Source organism: Poromitra crassiceps (assembly GCF_964638095.1).
Source record: "Poromitra crassiceps genome assembly, chromosome: 16".
In the NCBI taxonomy this organism is placed as follows: Eukaryota; Metazoa; Chordata; class Actinopteri; order Beryciformes; family Melamphaidae; genus Poromitra; species Poromitra crassiceps.
The window spans coordinates 17,490,369-17,506,730 of NC_139645.1; the positions used below are offsets into that span (position 1 = coordinate 17,490,369).

Genomic DNA, 16,362 nt, shown 5'->3' on the forward strand with positions numbered 1-16,362 from the left:
TAATTGTGTATCCGGACAGCTTACCGAAGGAGGTGATTAATTCTAGGAGAGGGGGGATCGATTTCATGTAGATATATATAATATAATATGACGTATAATAATACGTCGAAAGAAGATAGTAATGCACACCAATAATTTTCAGGAGGTGCTGATCACCGAAATCGCGAACTTGAGGATGAAGAAAGTGTCGCACACTCACTGCTCCATATGCAAAATTTTTTTAATGAAATGACGTTTCGGCCTATGGCCTTCTTCAGATTTACAGACACTACATAACCGAGTGGTTTTTATAGGTCTGGATCTAATTAATGGCACACCTGATGGTGATGACAATTTACATAATTGACAAGTCATCAGGTAGACTAAAGCAGCCAATCAACAAAACCAAAGTGGGAAGGCTGTCACAGCCAATCAATACATACTATTATTTACCAGTGAAATACCATAATACAATATATACTCATAGACATTTAGGGAAGTTAGAACATCAGCTCTGGCAAGAGTCATCACAAATAACTCTCCAAATATCCAATAAAAAGGTTATCTGAAAAAAGTTTACATAGAAAAACACACATTACAGGTAACACCTCAAATCATAATCCACATTAAGTCCATGGGGAGATAGAGTTCTCAGTTGGTGGATCCAGAAGTGTTCTCTCCTGGAAAGCAAAAGATCTAGGTTACCTCCTCTCGGTGGCAGTGATACATGTTCAATACCAATATATTTAAACGAGGAGATAGGGTGGTTGGCCTCAGCAAAATGTGTTGCTACTGGATAATTCATATTCTTACATCTGATGGTACTTCGGTGCTCAGCAATACGAGTCTTTAGTGCTCTACTCGTTTTACCTACATATGATTTTCCACAGGGGCAAATAATGAGGTAGATTACTGACTTAGTATTGCATGAAACAATTCCTTTAATGGGGATCTCTTTGCCTGTGTGAGGGTGTTTAAAGCTGGTGCAACGTTCTGTATACTTGCATTGAAAACAGCACCCACAGCGACGGTTCCCATCTGGAATAGGTGCTAATACAGTTTGGGTTGGACTTACTTGAGGGGGAGGTAAATAAGAATGAACAAGGCGGTCTCTCAGGTTTCTGCCCCTTTTGAAAACTGTGAGTGGTCGCTCTTTGAATACACCTCCGAGTTGAGGATCTGACTCAAGAATATGCCAATGTCCAGTTATAATTCCCTTCAACTGTTCTGCACTCCTAGAATATTCAGTAGTAAAAACCACACGTTCATTAGATTTCACCTTGGGCTTGCTTTTTAAAAGGTCTGCCCTAGATCTATCATTAATTTTCTTAGCTGCTTCATTCAAGACTGTTGTTTTGTATCCCCTTTGTTGGAAGTTGTTTGTCATTACATTCATGTTTCTTTCAAAATCTTCAGTTTTCTGGCAAATGCGTTTTACTCTGCAGAATTGGCTAAAAGGGAGACTGTTCTTCAATGGTAAAGGGTGGTTAGAGTCAGCTCTTAGCAAAGTGTTTCTAGCAGTAGGTTTTCTGAATAAATCAGTGTATAGACAGTTGTTCTCTCTGATGATCCATAGGTCTAGAAAACTGATACGTTTCTCATCAAATTCCATAGTAAATGAAAGAAGACGCCGGCACGCGCGTCAGCCCGTATCGGCCTGGCCTGCTTGGTATCTAATGCCCGGCCTGAATTATGATCCCAGTCCGCCCCTGCCCATAGGTACTCGTTTTTTAATGTAAAAAGTATCTTCAAACATCCAATAGTTGTCTGACGGGATTCTGGGCCAGAATATTTGACTGGTACTCTAAAAAAACAAAAAGACAAACCAAAATAGAACTGGCTAGGCTAAACATTAAAACAACACACAACCCCCCCAACCCACCCTTGTGTCTCCCTGAACCTGACACACAATATCCCCTTTTAACTCATTGAGTGCCAGCCACTTTTGGAGAACGGACGCTCCCAGTGCCAGAGTTTCAGAGCGTTTTCAGTGATCTCTCGAGGCCCACAGAATATTGTGTGATATTACTATGTAAACACCGAACACGCAAAAAGAACAAGGAGACTCTATTGTATCATCAGCAAAAAAAAGTTTATTGATACCATTTTCCGTTCTTTAGTTATCAGCCGGAGAAGATAGGTCAAAAACAGCAAATACCGGCATTTCTATCTAGAAGCTGAGATATTCAGCCTTTTGTGAAATGCAGCATTTCAAGCACATTCACTGACTCTAGCTAATATTTTCTGATGTAGTGACGTGGTGTAGTTGTGTGCTGCCCTGGGTGCCCCACCCCCCTCTCCCCCCCTCAGCTACAAACTCCTCCCCACACTAGTAACACACAGCCTCACGCACCCAGCGTCTATTTTCGGAGTGCTTTTTGTGCGCCGCCTCCCAGGCAGCGCGACAAGGAGCATTTCCTTGTCGCGCTGCCGGACTGCAGGGAAAGGGTTGGCACTTCGGCGTCGGGTGCTGCCTTTCTGGCGGCTAATCGTGTGAAGAAACTATGCAGACAGACAGACAGAGGCAGAGGAGCTCAGTTGTGTGCGCGGATTGACTGCTGTTGCCAGGCACCGTCAGTTGCAGCCAGAGCAATCTACATGGCTCTGGGCTGCAGCATGAGCGCTTTCTCTTTGATCAGGGGGCTTTTTCAGGCTATATTTCGGACATTTCTCTAATCTGGAGAGCACTGTCGCCACCTGATGAGTCCGTAAAATAGGTTATACAGCTTCAATAGCTACAATATTTGTACAGGACATACATAAGGCTTTGATCCACGTCCCACCGTCAAAAAAGGCAATTGACGACAATCGTCGTCTACGTTAGTATTCGTATTGACGACAACTGTCGTCATTGGCACTCAATGAGTTTTAACCAAAGATGTACACACACACACACACACACACACACACACACATGAGCTGTAAATGGCTGATGTGACTATTTACAGCCCAATTCAGGAAATTATTAGAATGTATTTTAAATTTAACATTTTTAAATATAAATAAATGTTTCTAGAGCACAATGCAGACAATTTATTTAGCAAATTGGGGGGAGTTCCCCCCTTATGCTTCACTTCGGGGGGATTTATAGCTTGGGGGGAGGGGGTAGACTTTAAGGAGAGATGATCCGGGGGTCTGGTGACCACAAGGGTATTTGAGGGGCTTCGACTGGGTCCCCAACAAATTAAGAAATTGGACAATTGATGGGAAAATGACTCATTTACATTAAGCTAACAATTAGAGAATGTAGAAGAATGCTAATTTGATTATAGTTTCACTGTTACCTCTAATAATTTTATTAAAATTTGTGTATGGGAATTCTGGACAAAATCATATCTACAACTAACAAAATATCAATATTTTCCCCAAGTCTCTGTTTATAATTAAAAAAAAAGTTATGAAGTGACAACTACATCTGACTGACATACAGTTATCCTCTCAAACTCCAACATGACATTTGGAAATCCCTCGTGCTGAGTGGTTAAAGCTCCCTGCTTTGTTGGTCCGTTTTTTTAGAGAAACTGGGTTAATCACAAGACTGTAATGGAGTAGGGAAACATTGGATGGATTAATCCAGAAGGAGGCGGTAATGCAACATTTTGGATGCCAACCATCAATTAATGAAACAGAAGAAGAAGAACGTTAAGTTGACATGGTTGATATTTGACTGACATGAATATTGAGTGAGCCTTGACTCACTTGTTTTTGTTTTTGTTTGTTTTTATTTATTTTTGTTGTGTTGTTTTTACTCCAATGCTTTTGGATTTTTATGCTTGTATTTTACATGTTTGGACCCCAGGAAGAGATAGTCTCACCTTTGGTGTAGACTAATGGGGATCCACAATAAACAATTAAACAAACCCTTTTTGTTGCTAGTATGTCATGAGTGATTAATCTGATGTCACGTGGGATTTGAGAATTATTGTATTGTCTTTAATGGCCGTTAAAGTTAAAGAAATATGGTTTAGCCATTGATGTAGGTGACCGCGTTCACGCCTGAACGAAATTCACCCAACTTAACTTCAGTGTGTCTTTCTTTACCCAGTAAATTAGGTGACCATGTTAGGTGCCTGTCAGAAAAAAGAGAGAAAAATAACGCAAAATATGAACAACGTACAGTACTACTGTACGCTACCTCTCACGCCAGCACATACCAGTAATAAGAAATAACTAAGAAATAACTAAGAAATAAGTAATAACAAATCAAAATCCAAGTGGCAGCTGGGTTGACCAGGTTTTCCCCTTGTGTATTTTGATGACTGAAAGCTGCGGGCTGAGCAGGGACTGTAAATGCGGTCCAACACTGGCCCGGGTGGGCAGAGTCAGCATTAGCTACTTTCCCTGGGAAAGAGTTGCCAACAATGCTTCGAATTACCATTACTAGTGCAAGCGCATCAGCAGATTCAACTGTTTTCGTTGACTAAAAACAAGACTAAAATACTTATGGTTTTATTTGACTAAGCTGAGACTAAAATGCTCAAACTTTTAGTTGACTAAAACTTGACAATTTTTTTATTTTTATAAAAAAAAAAAAAGGATGACTAACACACTAACTAACTAATAAAGACTAACAAGGACATTTAACATGGAACTAAGACTAGGACTAAATTAAAAAATAGCTGACAAAATTAACACTAGCTAGCTAGCAGGAGGGCACATGATATAGCTACGTTAAAGTTACTTTCTACTAGGTAGGTAGGTAGGTAGGTAGGTAGGTAGGTAGATACTTTATTGATCCCGAAGGAAATTCATACCAGCAGCTCACATGCAGTTGAATGCCATTATTGACGGTGCATTGCCATCTAAAAGCGGCACCGTCGCGTCAAGGACATACTGCATCTGTAACAAGCTAGCTGCTTTTTAACAGAGAAGTTGTCAATGAATCAATAAAGCACAGTTAGCAGAGCTTTATGGGAATCAGCACGGTGTCAATGTGTCTTTAACTCATTGAGTGCCAATGACGTCTAAAGACGTCAATTCAAATAGTAACGTAGAGTGCCAATGACGTCTAAAGACGTCAATTGCGTTTTTTGACGGTGGGACGTGGATCAAAGCCTGATGCATCTCCTGTAAAAATATGGGGGATGTTGAAGGTGTATAAGCTATTTTACGGACCCATTAGGTAGTGACAGTGCTCTCCGGATTAGAGAAAGATGAGGAAAAAACAGAGAAGAAGCCGTGGGGAAACGGAAACCGATGCATGCTGTAACGTTAGCTGTGCCTGTGAACAGCAGCCAATCTGCTCCCACAATTGAGCCTTTCTGTCTGTTGCGATAGTTTCTCCATATGATTAGTTGCCAAAAAAGGAGCACCCGACACCAGCGTCTTTTGAAAATATAAGTTATTCTCAGCTGGGAGCGCTGGGAGCCGGCGCACAAAAACGGCGGAGCGCTGTGAAAATAGACGCTGTGCAGCGCACTTTGAAACGTGCAGCAGAAAATTCAGAGCAGCAGAGAGCCACCAGAGACACTCCCACGGAGGAGGAGTTTGCAGTTGAGGGGGGTGGGGTACGCAGGGCACCATACAACACCGACCCAGACAGCAGGCTCGATGGACAGATTGGCAAACACAAGCTAGAATACCTGATGCCCACCAGCAATAAATCAAGACCAGCAAGAAGGTGTAGGGTCTGCGCACGCAGGGGCCAGCGCTGCTGGTTGCAGCTAAAAAATATTATTTTGCCATCAAAATTCCTTTGTTTTCGCTGTTTTATTGAAGGAAATTATTTTTGAGGTGTCACTACATCAGAAAATATTAGCTTCAGAGTCAGTGATGTGCTTGAAATGCTTCATTTCACAAAAGGCTCATTATCTCAGCTTCTAGTTTGAAACGTCTGTTTTTGGTGAAACCAACCTATCTTCTACTGCTGATAACTAAAGAACGGAAAATGATATCAATAAACTTTTTTTCCTGATGATACAAGAGAGTTTCATCGTTCTTTGGGCGTGTTCGGTGTTTACATAGTAATATCACACAATATTCTGTGGGTCTTGAGAAATCACTGAAAACGCTCTGAAAGGGCTGGCACTGGGAGCATCCGTTTTCCAGAAATGGCTGGCAGCCAATGAGTTAAAGGATAACGCCTGTGTTTTTTAATTGCATTGCTTCCATCAACAAATCCTATGAAAATAACATCAACAATGCACTTGCTGTACTCCTGTTAAGTTGGCATCATACAGTTCTGCTTGTGGTCATACATCATTGACCACAAGCAAAATGAATGTGAATACCAACATACAGTAGTAGGCTATTGATAATTAACTCATTGAGTGCCAGCCACTTTTGGAGAACGGACGCTCCCAGTGCCAGAGTTTCAGAGCGTTTTCAGTGATTTCTCGAGGCCCACAGAATATTGTGTGATATTACTATGTAAACACCGAACACGCACAAAGAACGATGAGACTCTCTTCTATCATCTGCAAAAAAAAGTTTATTGATACCATTTTCCGTTCTTTAGTTATGAGCCGGAGAAGATAGGCTGTTTTGAGCAAAAAGACAGGTTTCAAATTATAAGCTGAGATATTCAGCCTTTTGTGAAATGAAGCATTTCAAGCACATTCACTGACTCTAGCTAATATTTTCTGATGTAGTGACGTGGTGTAGTTGTGTGGTGCCTGCGTGCCCCACCCCCCTCTCCCCCCCTCAGCTGCAAACTCCTCCCCACACTAACACACAGCCTACACGCACCCAGTCTTATTTTCGGAGCGCTTCGTTTTTGTGCGCCGGGCGGCTCCCAGCGCGACACGGAAATGCCAAACCGGACTGCAGGGAAAGGTTTGGCCCTTCGGCGTCGGGTGCTGCCTTTCTGGCGGGTAATTGTGTGGAGAAACTATATGCAGACAGACAGACAGAGGCAGAGGAGCTCAGTTGTGGGCGCGGATTGACTGCGGTTCGCAGACAACGTCAGCTGCAGATAGAGCAATCTATATGGCTCTGGCTGCAGCATGCATCGGTTTCTCTTTGATCACGGCTTTTTCCTCCTGTTTTCCGGACCTTTCTGTAATCTGAAGAGCACTGTCGCCACCTAATGAGTCCGTAAAATAGGTTATACACCTTCAATAGCTCCCATATTTGTACAGGAGATGCCTGAGGCTTTGATCCACGTCCCACCGTCAAAAAACGCAATTGACGAACATACTCGTCCTTGGCACTCTACGTTACTAAACGAAATGACGAACATACTCGTCCATGGCACTCAATGAGTTAAGGATCAAGAGATTTTTCATGATCAGGTGGAACACTATAAACATTTCAGCTCAGCCCAACTATAAGCCCATTTATTGTTTTTATTTTCATTATTATTATTAGTAGTAGTAGTAGTAGTAGTAGTATTGTTGTTATGCTCTGAATCAATAGTCATAGGGTTATTTTTATTTTCAGTGAAGCTTCATCTCGAAACATTATGTTTAAATGCCTTATTCTCCTGTGATGCCGACCCTGGAACCACCTAAACTGGTTTTGGTCACGTCATTTTGTCTCTTTCTCTAGATAAGGAGCTTGCCAGGGTTCGCAAGGCGCTTGTGAAGAGGATTTCAGCCCCAGTTCTTAAGGGTCTCCTGGATGACCTTTTAGAGGATGGAGTCTTGAATGATGAGGAGAAAGAATCAATACTTGAGGAAAGCCGTGCCAGAGCAGACATGGTACGCAGACTCATAGACATGGTGAAGAATAAAGGTGACAACGCCAGCGGGAAGATGATCGCCCACCTGAAGATCAGAGACCCTAAACTTCATTCCAGCCTGGGTCTGTCCACTGGGGAAGCTCAGGCTGCAGCAGGTGAGTTGACATATTTCAGTAACGCTGGCCACTGCCGTCATCTGAGCTAGTAACAATAATGCCTGGGAGTATCTTTTACAAGACAAGTATGATGCAAACCCTACATGTTGCATCATCACTTTATAGTAAATGGCCTAATTTCTATAGCGCTTTTATCCAAAGTGCTTTATAATGAGTAGGTACATTCACCCATTCCAACACCGATGGCAGCAAGCTACCACGCAACCACCGACCTCTTTTATACAAAGTGATTAGTGGACGACCCACTCTACCTCCTGAGCTACAACCACCCATGTATCAAGGATTTTATACAATCATTACCAATCCATGTGTATTGTGATTCAAGAAGGTCTTTTTCTGTTACAAGGCATAAGTTATCAGAAGGTTAATTTAGTCAATCTGTTTTCTATACCTTCCTGACGGGTCCCTTGGAATGGTGAAGTATATTAGAGTGAGACAATTTGTTACAATTTATCTGACATTTATTTAATTTAATATAAAAAGCTCAAATATATAATACAGATCTGGGTCAACTCCTCTCCTGGTACAGCAATCGCTCATCGGCCATCAGAGATTGACCCCTTTTCATAGCCTCAGACCCTCTTATTAAGCAATTTCAAAAGTGGGTGGTCTTCTGACGATGATTTCCCGTCAGTCAACTTCTCCTTTCTTACTTTTCCAGTTGGGGAGGGCTGGTGTTATCCGGAACTGGAGACTTTCAATTTCAGATGTGACACTGCCTCTTCACAAAAATACATGCTCCCACATTTCATGCAAAACTTTCATAATGTTATTTTATTAATGCTTGATATGCAAACAAATGGCAGAGGTGTCAGAGTAAAACAATTATAAATGATAAGCTATATTACTGAGTTCCTGCTAAGAATAACGGCAACACCCTACAATAACGCACACAAACACTGTAGTAGTCACCAGCCAATCACAGCTAACGAGTAGGCAGCCACCAGTCAACGACCAGTATCCAAGCCCCCGAGCAGAGCAGTCAACCAACACTCAATGACCACCAAATGTCAGCCCGCGAACACAGTAGTCAATCACCAGCCACCGACCAGACAGTCAGCTCCACAGCAGAGCAGTCAATCGCTCGCCAATGCAACGAACGACCAACCGCTCCACTCCCGGAACCGACCGACCAATCAGTAACCAATGACCAACCACTACACCCACGAGCCGACACTCAGCAATCACCAAGCATTGATCAACCACTCCACTCAGGAACCCAGACACCAATCATCAACCAATGACTAGTCCACTAGCAACCACCACAGCACCCATGTACGCCACTGCAAAGTGCCACCAGAATAACACATTACATCCCCTTATACAGCAGTTAAATAGCACACAGCAATAGTTTGCGACTGGTCTCTGGTCGAGTAAGGAGTGGTGGAAAACTACATGCTTTTTGCTATAAGTCTCTGAGAAACCCCACCATGGCTAATTGCCACCCAATTCCGGCTTTCTCGATAAAAAAAACATAGACCGTACAGATGCGTTGAATTGTGGGAGTTGGAGTCAGAAACAGCGCTCCCCACTGAATCATGTTGGGCGCTCTGTCTCTGACTCCCTCTTCCACCGTTCATTCTATAAGCCAGCAAGCAGATGAGCCTTTCATTAACATTTACTATGAAAACCCCACTTCTATCAAAACCACACATAATACTTAATTTGTCAGTACAGAGGAAACAGCTTATATGGTCATGTTTACCTTAACACAGTGGTTCTCAAACTTTTTCTGTCAGGCCCCACTTTGGAGGAAGAAAATCTTTCGGGCCCCACCGCTCCAACAAAATTTAAACAAAACGGTCCAAGTTTAACTTTTATTGACATAATGACCATTCATTTCTATATTCTGGATGTTTTGCACTGCACATCTTTTCAAAAACAATAACAATAAAGTGCAACCTCTACAAAACAAAATAAATTTAAATATCTTAATTGTGAGTTCAAGTCACTATCACTGTATTAAGGGCTGCAATGAGCCTGTTTTCCACTGTAAATCTTTTCAAAACAATAATAAGGTGCAACCTGCAGAAAATAATAAGTGCAGACATTTGTGAGGACTCAAGTTTTCTCAGTATTAAGGGCTGCAATGAGCCTGTTTTCCACTGCAAATCTTTTCAAAAGAATAATAAAGTGCAACCTGTGCAGAAAATAATAATAATAATCTGTGCAAAAACCCACACAGTTCTCCCATTTCAGCCCGTGTTCTGTCAGGTAACTGTCCAGAAGCTTAAATAGCTCTTCAGCTGTTGCTCTGCTTGTAACGTACTGTACTTGCAAAACAGCAAATCCTCACTCAGTGACTCCGACGTGACAAAGCGAACATAGGCGATAAGCAAGCAGTCTTTATTGCTGTCCGTAGCCTCGTCCACTTGTAAGGCGAAACGTGTGTCTGTCAGTTTTTCTGTGAGTTGTTCCTCGAGGTCATTTGAAATGTCACATATACGTTTTGCAATTGTGTCATTGGACAGCGGGATAGTCTTCAATTTTGCAGCGCTGGTCTCATCCAGCATAGTTGACACCATATCGATAGCTGCTGGGAGTATGAGCTCCTCAGCGATGGTGTGCGGCTTCTTGCACTGTGCAATTCTGTATGCGACCTTGTATGACGCTAGTTGTGCTTTGCTGTTCACTGATGCCACTTTTACAAAGCGATTTTCCTGCTTGCGGTATTCACCGAGTTTCCTCTGAAAGAACCCGAATGGCTTTGACGAAAGTGGGGTGTGTTGTCTCCAAGTGTCTTTTTAATTTGTTAGGCTTCATGCTGTCCGCTGCCAGAGTTTTCAGACAGAGAACACAGACTGGTCTCTCCTCGTCTCCTACCGCATTGACTGTGAATCCCAGAGCAAGATAGGCGTCATCATATTTTCGTCTCGGTTGTTTTTGTTGACTGCCGCCGTCCGACTCCTTGTTTGTCCCTGCCAAATGTCTCTTCATTGTGCACTAATCTAAAACACTAAAACAGCCTCCAGTCTGTCTGATGAAAGTCAATACGGAAGCGCAGGGTTTGTTTATTTCCTCACGGGGAAAAGAAGTCCGACCTAAAAATGGGCTAAAACATTGGTTCCGCGGATTTCACCCGCGCCCCACCTGTAATACCACTGCGCCCCACAAGTGGGGCGCGCCCCACACTTTAAGATACACTGCACACGAGAATCATGTGATTTTCTAATGACCTTTGCAATTTTAGAGAATTGATTAGATACATTTCAGATAATCTGGGGAAGTTTGATGATGCGCTGCAAGGAAAGAGGAAGTTCAAAGACACAAACAGGGGGGTTTCAAATATACATTTGACTCAATCTCACTATGGAAACGGATAGACGTGTATGAAAGCTGCATAAAACAGGGAAGATAACTCATAGTTTCATTTTCAGACAGCAGAGCCATTTAGAGCCCACACGTACACACAGGGCTGGGCAATATATCAATATTACATCTTATCGCAATATTATCCTATATCAATATTGGATATCATAATATTAGGATATGGCATAAGTGTTGTCTTTCCATGGTATATTTCTGCATCAATTGTCTGAAAAGTTTCCCCAAAGTAGTTTACATACATGACTATAACAAAGAGCAGCAAGTGAGAAGTGCAGCTAGCTTGTTAACAGAGAAGTGAATCAATAATGCACAGTTAGCAGAGCTTTATGGGAATCAGCAAAGTGTGACTGTGTCTTTAAAGGATGAGGCCGGTGTTTTTTAATGCATTGCTTACCGTCAACAAATCCTATGAAAATAACATCAACAATGCATTTGCTCTTCTCCCGTTACTTTCTGACTTCCCATATACCCAAAAAAAGCACACACAAAAAACGTAAAAAGACATAGTTTCAATTAAAAAAATTGCTAAATGTTAGCATGAAAAGTCAAGCTGTTTTAGTTATTAGCAAATCAAATTCGAATCGAAACAATTCTTCATTACACCGGGACTATTTTCAGTGCGGAACTTCCTGAGATCACAAACGTGTTTACACCCAGCTTATTGAGTTATTAAGTCTGCTGGCTCAGTGCATTGTGATGATGAAATATGCTGACAGCATGGCTCTTTGATTATTATTTTTATATAATAGAGTTCTATGCTGAATACAGGCTGACATTGCCTTCACTCTAACCAAGTTCTGTGGGGGAGTGGGATGCGATTTCCCCTAACGATCCAACGACCAACGCTGCTGGGACATTGCTGGGCACCGACTATTTTTTTTTGTGTGTGTGTGGGCGCCAGGAGAGAGAGGCGACCAGCTGAGCAAGCTTCGTGACTTCGTAGAGAAATAGGTCTTTTTTTAGAGTAATTTAGTTTTGTTTATAATTTTGTTGCTTCTATTCGCTTTGTAAATATCTAGTGTATATATCAGTGTCTTTTATACAGTGTACATAGTAGCTTATGTGCACTTTTTGGCAAAAGAGAGCGCAGCAGCGTGGAATACTGTGGGATTACCGCCGGCCTATTGTTCCCACTGCATCCCCCCTATCCAAATGGACAAGGCCAGCAAGATGGAGGACAACAACGGCGGCGCCAGCAGTATCACCGTACGTAGGTACAACAGGGACACGCTGTTAAACATCAGAAATGCGCGAAAACACCCCAAACAAAACTGGTCGGCTCCCGACCTCTCTGAATTCCCTGAACCTAAACGGCAAAAGAGAGGAAGATGAGGGGGTCTGCTTGCCCGGCAGAGAAGGCGAGCGAATAAACCACCACTGCCCAGCATTCTCCTGGCTAATGTGCAATCATTGGAGAATAAAATGTGTGAACTGAGAGCAAGGGCACAATTCCAAACGGACATAGCGAGATGTAACGTCCTGTTTGACTGAAACCTGGCTTTCACCCGACACTACGGACCACGCCATCACAATCCCCGGGTTCAGCATACACAGAGCAGACAGAGACGCGGAGCGATCCGGGAAAGCGAGGGGTGGCGGGGTATGTCTGATGATAAATAAGAACTGGTGTGCGAATATCACTAACATCGGAACGCACTGCACAGCGGACTTGGAATACGTAATGGTTCTATGTGTACCGTATTACAGCCCGAGGGAATTATACGTCAGTCACCCTTGCTGCAGTGTATACCCCCCCCCAGGCCAACGCCACAAATGCAGTCAAGGAACTGCACCGCGCGATCAGCGCACAGGAGCTTAAACAACCTGAAACAGCACTGATACTAGCAGGCGACTTCAACAGAGTCAACCTGAGGAAGAGATTGCCTACACTCCACCAGCACATCAATTTCCACACACGGGGAAAACGCACACTGGACCAGTGCTACTCGAACATCCGATACTGTTACAAGGCTACACCCCGCCCCCCCTTCGGCAGATCGGACCACGCCTCCATCCTGCTCGTTCCCAGGTACCATCAAAAGCTCAAGCAACACCCCCCGGCCTTCCGAACCGCCCACTGCTGGTCAAACCAATCAGAGGACATCCTGAGGGACTGCTTCGACCAAACAGCATGGGAAGAGTTCAGGGCTGCAGGGGACCTGGACGAATATGCAGAAACGGTAACAGGCTTCATAAAAAAATGCACAGAGGATATAATCCCCCAAAAAATAATCAAACTAATGCCAAACCAGAAACCCTGGATCAACAGTGATGTCCGGGCTGCCCTCCACGCCAGGACCACCGCCTTCAACTCTGGAACACCAGAGGAATACAAGCAGACAAGATATGCCCTCCGAACCACTATAAAAAGAGCACGGAGAGAATATAGCAATATGCTAGAGTCCAAACTGGACTCTAATAACCCCAGGCATCTATGGAGAGGACTCCATGCTGCCACTGACTTCAAGGGGGAGAAACAGCAATCCCCCCACACATCACCCTCCCTGCCGGACGAACTCAACACGTTCTACGCTAGGTTTGACCCCTCTGCCAGAGCGCCCCCCCTCCTCTCCTACCCCTCTCCCCCCCACCTACCCCTCACCTCCTCCCCACTGACCATCAGCATAGGAGCACCCCAGGGGTGCGTCTCCAGCCCCTTCTGGTACGACCTCTACACCCACGACTGCGTGTCGACTCAATCTTCGAACACCATCGTGAAGTTTGCAGACGACACAGCAGTCGTAGGGCTGATCTCCAGGAGCGACAAGACGGCCTACAGAGAGGAGGTGGGGGCCCTGGAACAATGGTGCCAGGACAACCACCTCTCTCTGAACGTCTCCAAGACCAAGGAGATCATTGTAGACTACAGGAGGGGGGGGGCGCACACCCCCCCAATCACCATCAACGGCACAGTGGTGGAAAGGGTGGACAGCTTCAAGTACCTGGGAGTGAACATCCACCAGGACCTGACATGGGCCGGTCACACCGCCACTGTTGTCAAAAAGGCCCAACAGCGACTACACGGACTCAGGCGCCTGAAGAAATTTGGGCTAAGGCCAGAAATCCTTAGGGACTTCTACAGAGGCACCATTGAAAGCCTGCTGACTGGCTGCTTCACCACCTGGTACGGGAACTGTACCACCATGGACCACAGAGCGCTACGAAGAGTGAGACGCGCGGCCCAGCACGTAACAGGATGTGAGCTGCCAGAACTGCAGGAACTGTATAACCAGCGGTGCCTCAGGAGGTCCCTGAAGATCATCAAAGACACAAACCATCCCACAACAGCCTGTTCTCCCTGTTACCCTCAGGGAGGAGATACAGGGTCCCAAAAGCACGCACAAATCGCTTGAGGGACAGTTTCTTCCCGCAGGCCACGAGACTCCTTAACATACACAAATAGTGTAGTAGCTGTACTGTACCGTACTGTAGCTGCTACCATTATGTATGTCTAATGTTTAATTGTATGTTTAATTAGGTATATGCTATTTGCACCTGTACGTCAAATACGTCGAATTTTAAATGTTTAAGCACTTCTAAAGTATGCACATGTGTGCACCTATGTGCAGTGAATATGCCACTGTCTCTGACTTGTCTTATCACTCTACTGCCTTATTGCTTGTTGTGTCTCTTGTTGTTTTTTGCACTCGTATGCCCTGTTATATTTGTACTATGTTGTAAACGGAGTCCACAGCACAATAATTTCACACGTGATACTTGTACCACGGAGTGACAATAAAAATCTTGAATCTTGAATCTTGAGACTTGTTGGCAAAACAAAATCATTGCTATTGTTATTTTCATATGATTTGTTGATGGTTATGTTACGGTTCATTAGGTGAGAGTAGGCATTATCCCCTCAGATCACATATGATAATGTTTACCTATGTATTTCTTATTTCCTATGTACCCTTCTTTATTTGCTCTCGACGGAGGCGGTCGCATTTCTCCTTCTCTCCCTCTCCCTCTGCTTGCTACCTGTCCTAATCCGGAGCCAATCTTGCACTTGTCTCTTCAAAACTACAAATATGGAATTATTAAGCTGGTCTCTCAACGCATTCGACAAAATTTTCCACGAGGAATGCGGGGTCCCCCCCCCCCTGCCCAGACGGGACTTTCGCCACGGGCTACGGGAAGACAGCAGCCATTGACCCTAGGCTGCACGTCATGATAAACGAGATGGGCGGGGCAGTGAGTACTCGGACTGTTGCAATTTCTGATCTGAATCGCAAAAATGGATTACTTCCTGGAGAAAATCACTGCTCTGCGAGCCAAAGTGTTTAAATTGAGGACCACACTCCAAGGACTCATAAGCACACATACATGGACACGCACGCACTTGGACTCTACATAATCACGCACCCCTCCACCCTTGCCAACTCCCACCCCCATCCCGCCCACCCGCCTTCACCCCACCCCCCCCCACCCCCCGATTTCGCACCCCCCCCCCTTTCTTTTTCCCTCCCATGACCAAATTGGCCCTGTTCCGGTTGAGTGAACGCTCGCGCGTTTAGCTGCCGCTGCTCTCTGGTTGTTATGGCACCCTTTTTGCGTTGTGGTGTGTTGTTTATCTTGCTGGTAATTCCTGTACATATAACAACAAATGTATATGTATTGTATAATATTGAAGTGTGCCTTTATTACTTTTCAAACTAGTAATAATGTTACTAATCTTAATCTGAGTGTTTGCGGTGATACCCATCCGTGTTTTATGTCTGTCTCTTTTATGTTTTTATGTTCAGAGGACCGCAATGGAAATAAGCCTTAGGGCTTTATTGTGTTTTTATCCTCGGTGATTGTATGTGTGCTGTTTTTGTATTTGTGCCCTGTTTTGTTGACATCACCAAATAAAGTCAATCAATCAATCAATCAATATTTCTGGCTGTCCTGATCATTGAATGATGTTTGGTTGTTTCGGAAGTGGGATTGTCGCTTTAAATGTGCTTTACAATGTGACCTTTCCCCCTTACTTCCTGTGGGGATTACTTCCGGTGGGAGGGGAATAGCGTTCATGAGGAGAATGACAGGATAGCTGGAGCTACCTTAATGTATTACAGACCAATGTTTTTCAGTCTCGCTTCAGCGAGGCACCATTGAACTACTGAGGCCTGGACAGCTCTCACTTCTGGAAAAGATGACAGCGCTTATCTGGTGGCGGGACGGGCCAAGCTGTTAGCCGGTGGGAGAGTGACAGTTGGGTGATAAGATACCCCTAGACACAAGTTTAATTGAGAAGTTGGAAACTGACATGTGACAGTA

General features: G+C 44.0%; 1 protein-coding gene across 1 annotated transcript in view; it reads left to right on the forward strand.

Moving 5' to 3' along the window:
- Positions 1-7,660: 7,660 nt before the first annotated feature.
- Positions 7,661-16,362, forward strand: part of LOC310790931 (protein NLRC3-like) — a 60,004-nt gene continuing 51,302 nt past the window's right edge. The window contains exon 1 of the mRNA XM_083652642.1: positions 7,661-7,755. Coding sequence (XP_083508768.1) covers positions 7,674-7,755 — 82 coding nt within the window. The 5' untranslated portion in view covers positions 7,661-7,673. The remainder of the gene's footprint in view (positions 7,756-16,362) is intronic.